The 13,628-nt window shown below is 36.7% G+C and overlaps 1 protein-coding gene across 33 annotated transcripts in view; it reads left to right on the forward strand.

The window, feature by feature from the left end:
- Positions 1-13,628, forward strand: part of PARD3 (par-3 family cell polarity regulator) — a 651,639-nt gene that overhangs the window by 438,337 nt on the left and 199,674 nt on the right. For 16 of the 33 annotated variants that reach the window (XM_049099647.1, XM_025478491.3, XM_025478472.3 and 13 more), the window contains 3 exons: positions 476-627; positions 1,680-1,724; positions 6,485-6,712. In XM_049099647.1, coding sequence (XP_048955604.1) covers positions 476-627; positions 1,680-1,724; positions 6,485-6,712 — 425 coding nt within the window. The remainder of the gene's footprint in view (positions 1-475; positions 628-1,679; positions 1,725-6,484; positions 6,713-13,628) is intronic. The other 17 variants (XM_025478484.3, XM_049099608.1, XM_025478492.3 and 14 more) reach the window with 4 other exon arrangements.

The following is a 13,628-nucleotide window of genomic DNA, read 5'->3' on the forward strand; positions in this document are numbered from 1 at the left end:
GACCTCTGTGAGCAGGGGGGTGGGGGAGAAGGAGACAGAGGGAGAGGGACAAGCAGACTCCCCACTGAGTGCAGAGCCCAAGGTGGGGTTTGACTTCATGACCCTGAGATCATGACGTGAGCCAAAACCAAGAGTCAGATGCCTAACCGAATGAGCCACCCAGCACCCTCATCAGCTTTATTTTTGATAATCGCTTAGAAATAGTGATGTATTGGAGAACAGAATGAGGAGGAGAGAACTCACATGGAGGAATGTGAGTTTAGAATTTTCTAAATGTAAATTCAGTTTGTATTTTCTCATCACCTCGTATTCAGCCATTTTTTTTAATGGTCTGTATTTGTGTTAGTTTCAGCGCTTCTGAGGAATACACACATACATACCTTCACACACACACAGGCATGTATGATCTTTCCTAAGGTTGGACGTCCTCAATTTTTAGTAAATATTTTTATGTTTATCTTTCTCTTCACACCAGCTCTTTGAGTCCAGATGTCGATCCAGTTCTTGCTTTTCAACGAGAAGGATTTGGACGCCAGAGTATGTCAGAAAAACGCACAAAGCAATTTTCAGATGCCAGTCAATTGGATTTCGTTAAAACGCGAAAATCAAAAAGCATGGATTTAGGTAGTGAGTACAATCTCCATGAATCTTTATCTAAATAAGGTTTAGATGCTTTCAGATTAAAATTGATAGTCCCAAACACATATCTGTTTACCTTAAGCAGTAGAGAAAATAAATGTGAAATGTGGCAATTTGGCAAAAATTAGTTTTTCTCCGAGTTTGAGATAACCATATTTCTCATAAGTGGCATGTTTACCTAATGTGCAATATGTTAATATATATGTTTCCTGATGATAAAAGAAACAAACACATGCATATCATGCTATATTCCTGCATCTTTATTTGAAAGATGAAATGTTTTCACATTTTGGCTGTTTAAAACCAATTTTTTGAAATAGTATTTGGTTGGCTGTAGGATTCTTGAACTAGAAGGAAAAGTTTGGAGAGAAACCATTATCTCAATCCATGTGTAGAATTTGGTTACTTCATGATATCTTCGTTTCATTGCTATTCTTTAAAGTTTACTTAATAGAAACTCTTATGTGTTAATAATTAAGGCATGTAATTGAAGTAATAATTTGATAGAATATTTATTGTAGAAAGTATTTGGGAGCAAATGGAAGGAGGAAAATAACATAGTTGTTCAATCAAACACCAATCAGGTAGTGTCTCTTTTTAAATCAAAATCCACCAAAAAGCAAACAAAAAAGTAAAATAATTAATTATATCTATAAATTGATCAAATGATTTTAAAAACCCTTGTTAATCAACTGTAACTTATTTATGCTGTTCTCTGGTGGCTGTTTGTACTTTAAGACTAAAAGCATTAATTTATCACATGCATAAAAGAAAAATTTGGCGATGCATTGCCTTGGCTAATTATGATACGCTAACTTATAAATAACACACGTGTCTGTGAAATGAAATGACTGGCATTTTGCATGGAGACACTGCTTTTTCCCCCTTTTTTGATTATGAATGTTTGCTTGATGTTTCATATTTTTGCATGAAATGTTATCTAAGAATGATCACCTAACTGAAAAGATCCGGGAATGGTTGAAGCATGTTGGGCTATGGGGACTAACTGCACTAACCAGTATACATTTACCTTTTAACAGTAGCTGACGAGACTAAACTCAATACAGTGGATGACCAGAAAGCAGGTAAGAATGGACAGTTAGACCGTTGCCGTAGAAACTGTGGTGCAAGGAGATGATCAAAATTCTAGAGCTGCCAATCATATTGCATGTAAACATAAATATTCCAATCTTGTGTAGATTCATTGTAGGAAATCAAATTGTATAAGAAAAGAAAAATTTTGTTAGGAATTTATTGGTGTAGTACATACTAAGCGCAAATACAATTTAGTGTTTCAAAAATGCTAAAACAACCTAGATTTTAATTGTATTTGCATAGGGATGTCTTGTTGCAATTAAATAAAAATCAAAATCCTGAGAACAAGATCTCTTCTAGGAGATTCTTAAGTGTTTGAGTCATTTACTAGATTCCTTGCTTGATGTCCAATGATCCTCAAAGTGGTGATTTTGATCTGAAGGATAATAGCATAAATTTAATATTTTTCACTGAAGGATAGCATCCAATATTGCTGTCTTTAGCTGCTCAGAAAACCTGAGTTCTTCATATATAAGAATTAGCTCATAGTTGTCTGATATTGAGTTAGACTATATAATACAGCTTCTCGACCTTGTGAACCTATTTTAAAGTTTTTTGTTTTTTAACTCATTAGGGCTTCCTTCTAAAATGCTGCCTAGATCATTCTATAGCATCAATAGATTATGTTGAACTGGGTTTTTCATTATATTAAAATTTACTTTTTATGTTATTTTATGAAAATTATCACAGGAAAGTGTTCATGTGTAATTAAAGTAATGTGCTTTGTAAATGGCGCATTTATAATGAATGATTTATTATTGTAAGTTTGGAATACTGTTTTAATTATTCTAGATCCAGTATGATGTAGTCATATCACTTAGCACTAATTAGCTTCAATTCACCTTTTTAACCTGCAGTAGTAAATAGTTTTAGCCTGCTTGAAAAATGTGTATCTATATACATATGTAAAGATTATTGTGGATATGGTTGGAGTCTTCACATTCTGTAGAGTAAAAGATAGATTGTAAAAATTACATCCAATAAATCATAGGATTAACTGTAGTGCAAGGCAATTAACTATAGTTTCAGCCCTTTTTATGTAGTTATTGCTCCGATCAAACATGAAATTCACTGAAATTCTGAAACAGGGCTAAAGAAAATTATTTGATAGTTCATATATGTAAATTAGTAATTAGCTTTGGAGTTAATAGTCTTCAGTACTTTTAAAGAAGTAAGCCCTGTCCAAGTTAATGTTTATAAAAAAGAACATGACTTTATATGCTATTGCCAGTCAGGTAAAGTCGGGAAAATATTTAATTTGACAAACTCACTTTTACTAAAAGGAAAAGAGCACTATTGCAATTAAAAAAATAATACTGTCGATATCTAGAGTTTAATTGAACACATAGAATAACTTTCATAGAAGGCAGATTTGATAATCTAATTGAATCTTGTGCTTTTATTGTTTTAAAATGTTAGATCATAGATAAAAAGAGCTTTTTCCTTTTTTTCTTTTATTTCCCCCACTATGTGACATTGATCCTACCAAAGTAAACTAGAAAACCTTGGGACACTAAATTATTAGCTAGACATCAAAGTACCTTCTGGTCTGTTGGTCTTAAATCTAAAGGAATAAAGTGTATTCTAGATCCTTTCCATGCTGCAATATTGGACAATGAACAGATTTTCAGTTATTTTTCTCTCTTCACTTCACTTGAATTGCTAAGTTGATCATGATTTTACAGTGCAGTCCAAATGTTTTTGGTAGAGCCACAGTGGCATTTCAGCAAAGATCATCTGTCTAGCCATAAGCCTTTCATAATGAAAATTGAATTCCATTTCCTTTTGCCCTTGCAAAAGACATCCTTTTTTTTTTTTTTTTTTTTTTTTTTTTTTGGCAAGAGAGGTATCAGTAGGCAGGAGTAGGAAAATAGGGATAGGGAAAATAGTATGATTATGATTTTTCCCTTTATTTATGGATCTAAGGATCTGTGATGATATTTGGGAGGTAAATTTTCTTTGTGAAAGAAAAGAGTGTGTAAGAAGAGAATTGGGTTTCTAACAGTTTAATCCTTGAATATGAAAAATGAGCTAAATATCCTAATGACTTGAAAGATTTACAAAGAGCTTTAGAATATTATTTTAAAATCAAAAGATGTTGATTTTTTGCGTGTGTAAATAAGACTAATTTTTTTGCCCATACTTTATAAAGAGAAAGGCGTTTTTAATTTTCATCCCTAGTAAATGCTGTGTATCATGTCAGAGTTCTCAGTAACCCTCATTCAGGAATCTTAACATTTTACTTAAGAAAACCTTTGTTTAAAGCTTGACAAATAATGTACTAGAATGTATCATATCCATGTTACAAATTCAAAATCTCTTTCTGTAAAGGACCAGCTAGTAAATAATGTAGGCCTTGCAGACCAAACAGTCCCTGTAACAATGACTTAATTCTGATGTAGCATGAAAGCAGCCATAGAATATATATAAACAAAGGACATTCCAGATTTGGCTAATGGTTGGCTGATCCCTCTTATAGATTCACAGATTACAAATTTTGACCTTTTTGTATAACTTTTTACTATGAAGATTATTCAACCATACATAAATACAGAAGCAATAATTCATTGATTTCCTATATACACAATACACACCATGGCCAAAATGTCATACTGCAGTGTTACAATTCCAGAGAGAAAAGTAGATAGGTAAGCCTTAAAGTATGCTTACAAAATATCTATTGCTTTTTTATATTTTCCTCATTTTTTTTCACCAGATTTGCCTTTGTTTATGTAGACATAGATGTTTACTTTAATGAATACTCCTCCTATTTCTGGATTTCATTATTAAAATGTTTAGTGCTCTGAGTACATTAAGTCAAATCTAGCTAACTTTTCATAAAGAAAAACTTAATATACCTAAGTGATGTTTTTATGAAAATCTTTACCGGAAGCATGAAATCTTTATTGGAGAAATATAGATAGATATGACTATACACACACACACACATATATATACATACACATGTCTTTTGTGCTCCCCCAAAAGTGCCAATATTTGCCTTAAAGTGTTTATAGAACTCAAAATGCAGCTGGTAGGTTATGGAAATTGATACACATGAGTTACTCCAAAAAAGATTTTCCCAGTGCTAATTTTAGGAAATATAAAGTCACTGTTCCTGCCTGCAAGTGATCTGTTCCTGTTTTCTTTGACTCCTTGATTTCTAACTTTTTGTTTAGTTCTGGAACAAAATTCATTTTCCTTCCTGTGACATGACTTTTATGGGTATTTAGAACATGAGCTTATCAAAAATTATAGTGCTATCTAGAGGAAAAGATTGATCATCCTGGAAGGAAACTTTTTCATGTGAATTTTTGTCATAAAATAATCAAATATATATAATTCTGCACTGAGAAAGTTCAGTAAATCATCTTTTTCTCCCAAGCATGATAATTGATGGGATATTATTTCATTAGAATCATCTGTCTGCCTTTCTGCCTATGTTACATTTTTGACATATTTATTCTAACTTAAAAACTGCTACCCCACTGTGAAAATTGGGTGAAAGATGTAATGTAAATGAATCTTAAAGAAGTAATTCTTGTTTTGACTCTCAGTTTACCTTTTATTCTGTTTTCTACCGTGAGCCATGCCAAGCCCACGTCATAATTATTTGCCTTCTAGGTGATAGCATATCAAGGCTACTGCTTAATTATTGATTAACATAGGGGCTGATGACCCCATGCATAGATAAATAACCTGTTCTTTTCGATCTTCCCGTTTTTTCATACCTGACTTTTTAACAGTGTAAGTGACAAGCTAGTTCAGAAACCTGGGTTTCCCAGGTGCTGGTGCAGAGCTGGTGTTTTGGTCATCGAGAGGCCGACTTCACGCACTGCTGAGTGCTGAGTCAGGCAGTGATGGTTGAGGCTGTCTTAAAGAAATCTATTTTGATTGCCTTCTAAAACTCAGGACCCCTGCCCTACATCTTCCAGAAACAGAGCCAAATTGTTCACTCCCTGAATTCTCCCCTGCCATCCTGCTGAAAATTTCTTCGTGAATTCTTAAGTTTTCTTCCTTCTGCTCATTCCTTATTCCTCAAGCAGGTATTATTTCTGAGCCTGGAGATCCACATACTCACGTTCAGCTCTGTAGTCTCTCCTCTCTTGCTACCTAATGAGAACCCTTGCATAATTTCTTTCTGTGCAACTCTTGCATTGCTCTTGCCATCCATCATAGAACATCGATATGTCCCAGAACCAGGTTTCTGCCTAGGTGCCCTTAAGTGTATTGGTGACAAGTAGTCTTTTGTACTCTATGTATCTACCAAGCTATGTGAACCCGCCATGTAATGAGGAAAAGAATTCATGGAACTCCTTGAGATGAAAGTTGAATTTTTTCTGTAAATAACTTTAGACTGCCCATAAATGATTTTAATTAAGTTACAAAGCTTACTCTTGGTTGCTTATTTTAGCTTTCTCATTATTCCTACTTTTCAAGTGAACTTCTGGGTTATTCTGGTTCTTTAGGTTCTTTACGTACCTGGAGCAAGTGATGTAACCTAATTTATTTCTTGAGCTAAAAATGGAAAGAAAAAAATCAACTAAATCTAATATATATTTGGGAAGTGTTAAAATTAGTTACTATTACTTTCTTTTTATGACATTTCCATCTACACTTTAGAACTCAGTGAGTGAGTGATTTCCACAATCTGTAGATATCAGATGAATATATAATATTCATTATATTATTATATATGCATATATAATATTCACCACTATCTAACATTTAATTTTTGTATATCTCCAAGGTTCCCCCAGCAGAGATGTAGGACCTTCCCTGGGTCTGAAGAAGTCAAGCTCATTAGAGAGTCTGCAGACGGCAGTTGCTGAGGTGACTTTGAACGGGGATATTCCTTTCCACCGCCCACGGCCACGGATAATCAGAGGAAGGGGATGCAATGAGAGCTTCAGAGCTGCCATCGACAAGTCTTATGATAAACCCACAGTAGATGATGATGATGAAGGCATGGAGACATGTAAGTTTATAATATCTGCAAGAATAGCAATTATAAATGACTCTATGGAGCAGCAGTTCTTAAAGTATGCTCCAGGGAACCCTAGGGGTTCCCATTATCCTTCAGAGGAATCAATGGAGTCTAAACTATTTTCATAATAATAAGATGTCATTTATCTTTTTACCCTTGTTCTCTTACAAGTACATGGTTGGGTTTTCTAGAAACAAGCAGTCATTTGATATTGCAATAGATTGCAGAACAGATAGAAGAATCTGTCTTTTCAGCCACATAGTAAGGGATTTGCTGAAATGTAAAACAGTGCCATTGTTTGTACTCACTGTTTTTGGAGTTATCGTTTTATAAAAATGTAATTTCTGTTAAGATAAATTTTGATTTTTATAAAATAATAGTTTTAGATCCTCTCAATTTTAATTCAGTAAATATTGATAGAGATAATCCACATAAAAATTACTTTGAATCCTTAATAATTTTTAGGAATTTAAGATTATCCTGAGACTAAAATTAAAACCACTGGTATAATGTGATAACTCCAGTAAATATATACAATGATCTGTGATTTTGAAAATGTATTTTTGTTTTATTTTTATCAATTACCCTTGCTTTCCTTGATCTGAACTAGCATATTTGTGTATGTATATATTTCAAAATCACAAAATATTTTAAGCCAAGATTATTGAAAGTCAAAGGTTAATATTGAGCAATAGGTTTTCCATAGAATATTGAGAAAAAAAGTAACATTTAAAAATATGTGCAATGTTATGGGGAAGCTATCTTTATAGTTAAACATTCATAAAAATAACCATTCCATTTACTTTAAAAATCAGGAAACAACTTCAGTAGTATATTTACTTATAAGAGAAAAGCCTCAAGAGTCCTAACAGTAAAACCTGTTGGTTAGCTTATATTGTTCATAATGCCACTTTATATTTTAGTTTTTAACTTCAAATGTGACTCTATGCATCTAACCTTTTTTAGAAAAGTTAAAGACACTGCTGCTCAAAGTTCAAGCAAAGACCAGAGATAATTTAAGTGGATTCTAATTTACTTGCAATTTAACTTTCAGGTAAACTGCTTCTATCACAAATACCTAAAGAAGGTTGTGGTGAGGAAGAAAAGTTTAGATAAAAATCACATTCTGAGGAGACTTAAAGTGAAATTATGTCATTTTGCCTGTTACATGTAATAATGTGTTCCAGGAAGATGAATCCCACTACCATAACAGCATGCAAAGCAAAACTTGGAGAACTGCTGTACCCCACCCCACCTTCCCGGCCCTTTACCTAATTCTCTGGCTCAAGCTGAATGGAGCTTTTTACCTCTATCCAGCCAGTGATTTCAAATGTATACAACCTATTCCTGCCAGATGAAGAACATATTTTATATTTTTGCTGCCAAGTCTGGGCTCCAAGATCCTGAGTCATACGTAATTTCCACCCTCTTGAGTTTACCTCACTGTATCAGTGGTTCCTTTCCAGCTGACCACTGTGGCTTGTGTAGCCCTACTGTGGAAGCATCTTGCTTCTGTCTGTCCTGGGTATATATTTAATAAGAATATAGTACTTTGGCCCCCCAGTAGTAGTTCTTTTTTAAAGCTTCTACAATTTATGATGCTTTTGAATTTTTTTTTTTTTTGTTCTGGTTAAAATGTTATTTAAATTCACTCATAAAATGTAATTTTCTCACATATAACATTCATTTCAAAGGCATCAGGGGATGGAATACATATCAATACAAGGCATGTTTTTAATTCCTATAGGGACAGCCTTCAGAGTTTCTCACCAGGGTGGTTAGACAACTAAGTTTGTCCCTATATGAACATAGTTTCCCTTTATAATTTGAAATAACTGGCTTAAGTACTTGATATTAAACCTTTTTTTTTTTTAAAGATTTTATTTATTTATTCATGAGAGACACAGAGAGAGAGGCAGACACATAGGCAGAGGAGGGAGAAGCAGGCTTCCTGCAGGGAGCCCTATGTGGGACTCATCCCAGGACCCCAGGATCATGACCTGAGCCGAAGGCAGATGCTCAACTGAGCCACCTAGGGGTCCCTATTAAACCTTTTTCATTCAGCTGCCATTGAGATAAAAATAAGCAGGTAGATAAAATAAGCAGGTAGATAAATAAGCAGGTAGATAAAATAAGCAGTTTTAAACCATAGGTTAAGTTCTAGACGAGAAATGGGAAAGACCTTTGTGATGTGTGCATCTACAACCACCAAGTGCTGTGTTTTCCCAGAGTCCTGATTTTATAATTTTTCTCCCTAGACCAGTCTGTTGAACTCAGGATACAAAAAAAGAAAGAGAGAGAAGGAAGGAGGGAAGGAAGAGAGGGAGGAAAGAGAAAAAAAGAGAAAGAAAGGAAAGAAAGCAAAGCAGCTATTACACATTTCAACTTTTGCAGCCTGCGTTGTTGAGATTGCATCAGTGGAGTGGAGTGGCCACTGAACTGACATTCAGGCAACTTGCATCCTAGTCCACATAATTCTGATAATTTTGGGCTTATGGTCAAACTACCTAAAACCCATGAGCTTTAAGTTCCTCATTGTGAAACAAGATTTGGACAACCAGGTCATTGATTTTCAAAAATGCATGTCATGACCTCTGGCTGGGAGGGGAGCTCAGCTTTGCGCGGGGAGCCCAGGAGTTGGGGGAGGCTGAGTAGCTGGGACTCTGCAAAGCCATCAGCCTCACCCTTCACCCTGCTGTCACCCCTCTGTTGTCTTAGCACTTGTGGGTTTTTAAAGTAACTTCTAATACATTGCGGTTCTCTGTAGAGTTTAATTGTAATAAGGCATAGTTTGCTGCAGTTTTTTAGAAAATTCTTAAAAAGCTCTGGTTTAGATGATTTGCATGGTTTCTGAGTTCCTTTCTGGTTTTAACATTGCAAGATTCTGGATACCCGTTCACTTACCGGCCTAAATCCTGTCTGCTAATCTCTCAGCTTCTGTAGGGCCCACAAGGGAAGACAGCACCATGTCTGATCTAGTCCTACAGAACCTGCCTCTCTCTCTGTCTCATGAATAAACAAATAAAATATTTTTAAAATAAGTAAATAAAAATACAAATCAGAGTCCCTCAGGCTTGTGCTACTGCTGGTGTTCCTTAGGCCATCACCGTGGCACGTGGCTGGGGGCAGAGAGGGCATCTGTGGCCCCAGCTGTGAGAAAGGCCGGCTCCCTCAGCTCCTCCCTTGGTTTCCTGGACCCTATGCTTTTCCGAGCCCGGCTCCAGGATTCTCGTGGCCTGGTCCACGCACTTTCTGCGCTTGGGGCCTCCCGGCATCCGCCTTGTCCTGTGTGGCTGAGCTCCGCGGTCGAGGCGGCCCCCCAGTGCGGGGCAGACGGGGCTGGGGCCTGCGGCAGGGCCGCTCGCTGCTCCACAGGCCCCGAGAGAGGAGCCCTGGCCTGCGGACTGCCCCGTGGGTGCTGCGCGGCGCCCTGGGCGGGTCGGGCAGTGGTCCGAGGGCCGGAGCCCAGGCCGCCGGGGCTTGATTGCTCTTGTCAGTGTGGTTGCGTCTCCCTGGCGGCTGGATTTCAGGCTCGGACAGGCTTTCCTCTCCTCAGCGGTGTGGGCATCAGGGCCGGGCGCCGCAGAGGGGGCCAGGGACTGGGGCGGGCTCCGTGTGGACTCTGGTATCTGTCATCTTCTGTAACACTTTCTTCCTGCGGAGATGGCAGGAGCCAGCGTTTTTGTCTCTCATTTAATCCATCTGGCCTCTCCATGTTGTGTGTCTGTCTGGATCAAGATGGAGCTTTGTATTCTGGGACCCATTATCTCCGGGGCCCTACCTGTGCTTGACAGGTCAGGGCATCTACAATCTGCTCCCTCTTCTATGCAAATTACCTACCCTGCCTGGCTCTCAGCAAGTGGCTTCTACATCTCCCATAATAAATCAGTTTCTGTTACTACTGAGAAAATACATGCAATAACATTGCTTTGTTTTCTTCTTGAAAAATATATGGTCCCATTTTTTTTTTTTTTCTGTTAAAATTTGCCAATTTTAAGTGTTACTGTCAGTGCAGAAACAGCTTTTTGTTTGGGTCGGGAGGTGAAACACCATATGAAACCAAATACTGTCTTATTAATTGTACCTACTGATTTTTAAGATAGATCTAATTTATAATTTTAAATGTGAAAACAGGGAGGCAGATTGCTTTTGAGTAGCTTGCCCACTTTCTTATAGTCTCTCTCATCAGGAGATAAGAAAAGACATTGCTCCAGAACATAACATAACTTAGGGTAACCATGTGAGATTTGAAGAAAGTAAATTTATGTTAGTAAATCAGCTACTATGAGAGAGTTTGGGGTAATTTTTTTGTTTATTAATTATAAAACAGCTTATTGCAGTTGATATCTCAGATTTTCTGTAGTCAGCATTCTACACCCTCATAGCCACTCTTCAGTACTACCTATCTGAGCAAAATATGCAAACTAGGTCTAATTTTATCTTAAGCAAAGTCCATTAGATTATAGAAAATCTGCTGTGACAGAATTCAGGATGCGGGTTTCAAAGTCAAAGTACTTTATACAAGAGTACCTATTTGATTAATATAGATAATCAGATGTCAATCTATAAAAAATTTTGTTCTTAAAATGCTAGGAATAGCCTGCCCTCTTTTTTTTTTTTTTTTTTAAGATTTTATTTATTTATTTATTTATTTATTAGAGAGGGAGAGACAGAGCATGACTGTGGGGGCGATGCTGGGGCAGAGGGAGAAGCAGACTCTCTACTGAGCAGGGAGCTCGATGTGGGGCTGGATTCCAGGGATCACAACCTGAGCTGAAGGCAGCTGCTTAATCAATCCATTGATCCATCCAGGTGCCCTGCCTGTCCTCTCCTTTTAAGCCATTTTGTATACTTAAATATCACCTTCAGTTTAAGAAAAAAAAAAAAAAAAACTTTGATTAATTTTAGGAAGTTTCTCAATGCAATATGGGAGTAAGCATGTGAAGTCGCCAAAGCTATTCCTCCTATTTCTTTTTGTAGGTGAATATTAACTTAAGCTAAAAGTACAACAAAAAGTCCTATCTGAAGTATTTGAATTATAGAATCCTCATTTTAACCACTTTTTGATAAGGAAAAAGTATTTACATAGTTGACCAAGGGCATACTTGTGAAACTGAATCATACTGAATGCATACTTTCCGATTCATAGTCCTGTGACTTTTTCTAGAATACTAAACTTCCGAATGGGAAAGCCCCTACACTAAAGCTACTTTGAAGTATTTAAGCGTATATTCATGAGTTGTGGCACCTAAAATCTGATTTTTAGGCTGTAAGTTCCTGAGGGCCATGGGGTAGTTCAACCCAGTGGATAAACTGATACTTAAGAAGTAACATGGTTAAGGGCTATCATAGTGCACAGGTTACCATGGCACCAAAGTTTGGGGTACCCACTTAGCTTATGTGGATTAGAGTAGAAAGGGAGGTAGGGGGAGAAGGCTTCCCAGAAGAGGTGTTAGTGGAGTTGAGTGCCATTGCTTGAGTGGTCTTTACCTCCGTGTGTAGGGACAGAACATACAGAGTGGGGACCTTCTCTGGATTGCCATAGTTTGATTAAGGTTGATGTGTATAGTGCAGGTGACAGCATAATGAGGAATAAGATTTAAGTGAAATCAGGAGACAAATCACAGACAACTTTGTTGAAATTATTTTTATTTTATATGAAGGACCTTAAAGTATCTTTGAAGAATTTCAAGTATGATTGCTGGGGTTGTAGGATCGGGGATTGCTATTGGGGATGGGGTGGTAAGTGAGCGGTACTGGTGCCCAAGAAAATCAGTTATATACTAGTAATGCAATAATCCAGGTGAGTAATGATGCTTGGCAATGCCAGAGAAAAGGAAGAACTGCATTTACACGCTTAGCATCTCATAAAGATAGATGATGATGATGTGATTTTTCTCATTAGCGCTTCCAGGCTCTGAAACTTAGAATCATCATCGTACTGTGCAATCACTCCATTACCAAGCTTTCTTAATTTTTCCTCATGAAATCTGCTAATGTCATACCTTCTGTTCAAATCAGAACAGTCCTAGTCCAAATCCTCATTATTTAATACCTGAAGTTATTGTTAGGATCTCCTAACTGGTCCTGCATCTCTAGATTTGCTGAGTAAGCTCTGTAATCACATTCTTAATTCTCATTGTCCTTCAAACCCCCTGGCTTGTTCTTGTCCAGACGGTGTAATCTCCATAAGGTGTATCTTCTTACTACCCCCTAACTTTGCCTCTACCCTCTTATGTGTACATTAGATTGTCTTCCTTCTTCAAGAAACTTATTCCCAAGCAATCTGGTCATCCCTTGACTTTCTGAAGTGCTATAGAATGTGTCTGAGACTTCTAGTATAAAACATTTTTTAACATGAAGTTTTTGTGGATTCCTTGTATGGACTGGCTTGATAGTTACAACACTGGCTTTTGGGAGGTAGACACTTTGATTTCTCAATAAGTAACAAAATAGAGCCTGGCTAGCCATCCACTTCTTTATCACATTTGCACATTGTTGAGTTGTTATTTATTTTTGTTTTTGTATTTTTTTTACTTAAAAGAGTAAGAGCAGTAACCTGGAATTTCTTTGACACTATAAATAATATTCTGTGTATTGTTGAAACCTAGTTTCGACACCAAGCTCAAAAATAAATTTTTAGTGGAAGTTCCAACAGTAGAGTTATCGGTGCTACCGTTTGGTTGTGTAACCAATCCATTCGGTCTGTTGAAAGGAATGCCTTCAGCTTCACTATACATTGTCCCTATGGACAGGAAGCAGTATCTATTGTGCACCATCATTTGAATGTAAAAATCAATTAGATGCTGAAAGTAAATGTGCAGGGTTTCAGAAAATTGAGGGTATGACCCTCATTGTTCTGTAGCATTCTCTTGGGAAGGGAAGAATAATGGAATTGATATTTTAC

Source organism: Canis lupus, chromosome 2 (assembly GCF_003254725.2).
Source record: "Canis lupus dingo isolate Sandy chromosome 2, ASM325472v2, whole genome shotgun sequence".
Taxonomy (NCBI): Eukaryota; Metazoa; Chordata; class Mammalia; order Carnivora; family Canidae; genus Canis; species Canis lupus.